Source organism: Sminthopsis crassicaudata, chromosome 3 (assembly GCF_048593235.1).
Source record: "Sminthopsis crassicaudata isolate SCR6 chromosome 3, ASM4859323v1, whole genome shotgun sequence".
NCBI classification, from domain to species: Eukaryota; Metazoa; Chordata; class Mammalia; order Dasyuromorphia; family Dasyuridae; genus Sminthopsis; species Sminthopsis crassicaudata.
The window spans coordinates 615,662,746-615,663,622 of NC_133619.1; the positions used below are offsets into that span (position 1 = coordinate 615,662,746).

The 877-nt window shown below is 59.5% G+C and overlaps 1 protein-coding gene across 1 annotated transcript in view; it reads left to right on the forward strand.

The window, feature by feature from the left end:
- ARHGEF19 (Rho guanine nucleotide exchange factor 19) overlaps positions 1-374 on the forward strand; it is a 27,518-nt gene extending 27,144 nt beyond the window's left edge. Inside the window, 1 exon segment of the mRNA XM_074306159.1 lies at positions 83-374. Coding sequence (XP_074162260.1) covers positions 83-240 — 158 coding nt within the window. The 3' untranslated portion in view covers positions 241-374.
- Positions 375-877: the final 503 nt, after the last annotated feature.

Consider the following 877-nt stretch of genomic DNA (forward strand, 5'->3'; position numbering starts at 1 on the left):
TCTCCTAGTGCCAGGAGCTTTCTCAGGCCCCCAGAACCCTGGATGCCAGCTGATGCAGGGTCCTTGGCTCCCGTGCCCACAGGGTGGCTGGAGGGAATCCGCTTGGCAGATGGCGAGCGAGGCTGGGTGCCCCAGACCTACGTGGACGAGATCACCAGCCGCAGCGCCCGTCTTCGAAACATCCAGGAGACCAGGAGGATTGAAAGTGCCACCAATAAACTACAGGAAAGCACTGCATGATGCACTAGGGAGAGACTCTATGGCCCCTTATCCTCCTGTTCCATCCCCCACTGGTCTCTGCACCCTCCCCCTCCTTCTACTGTCCAGTCCTGTCCAGGACAGGACATCCACCCCAGCATGGAAGAACCTACCAGCGGGGACAGGGGACAGGGCGGCTGGCTGGAGGGAACATGTTCCAGCTCCTTTGGCCTTAGCTTCCTCAAGGACACCTGGGATGGAGGAAGCAACAGTGACCGTGTCAGCCTCTCTGGGGCTGGGGAGGGGAACACAGCCCCCCCCCCCAGTCTCTTGGCCCTTCTATGGCTCCCTGGGGGGCCAACCGCTCTAGTGACTGATGTGGGGAAGGATGTGGCCAGACCCCGCCAGCCTCTTCCTGGACAGCCCAGCAAGAGCTGGGAATTCCATCTCATTAAATCACCTGCCTTTGTTTTCTTGGGGTTCCAAGGTGTGGCTTCCTGCTCTGCTGAGGAAAGCGTGGGCTCACTGATAACTCGGAAGCTATGGAGAGAGCAGCTCCTGGGCTGGGGCCCTTCCCAGAGAGAGTCCTTCGGAACTCTCTTTAATGATCGGGGGATGGACTCAGGCAAATGGCAAAGCAGCAGAGCCTCATGGGCCCATCAGGCAAGGGAGTGGCTTT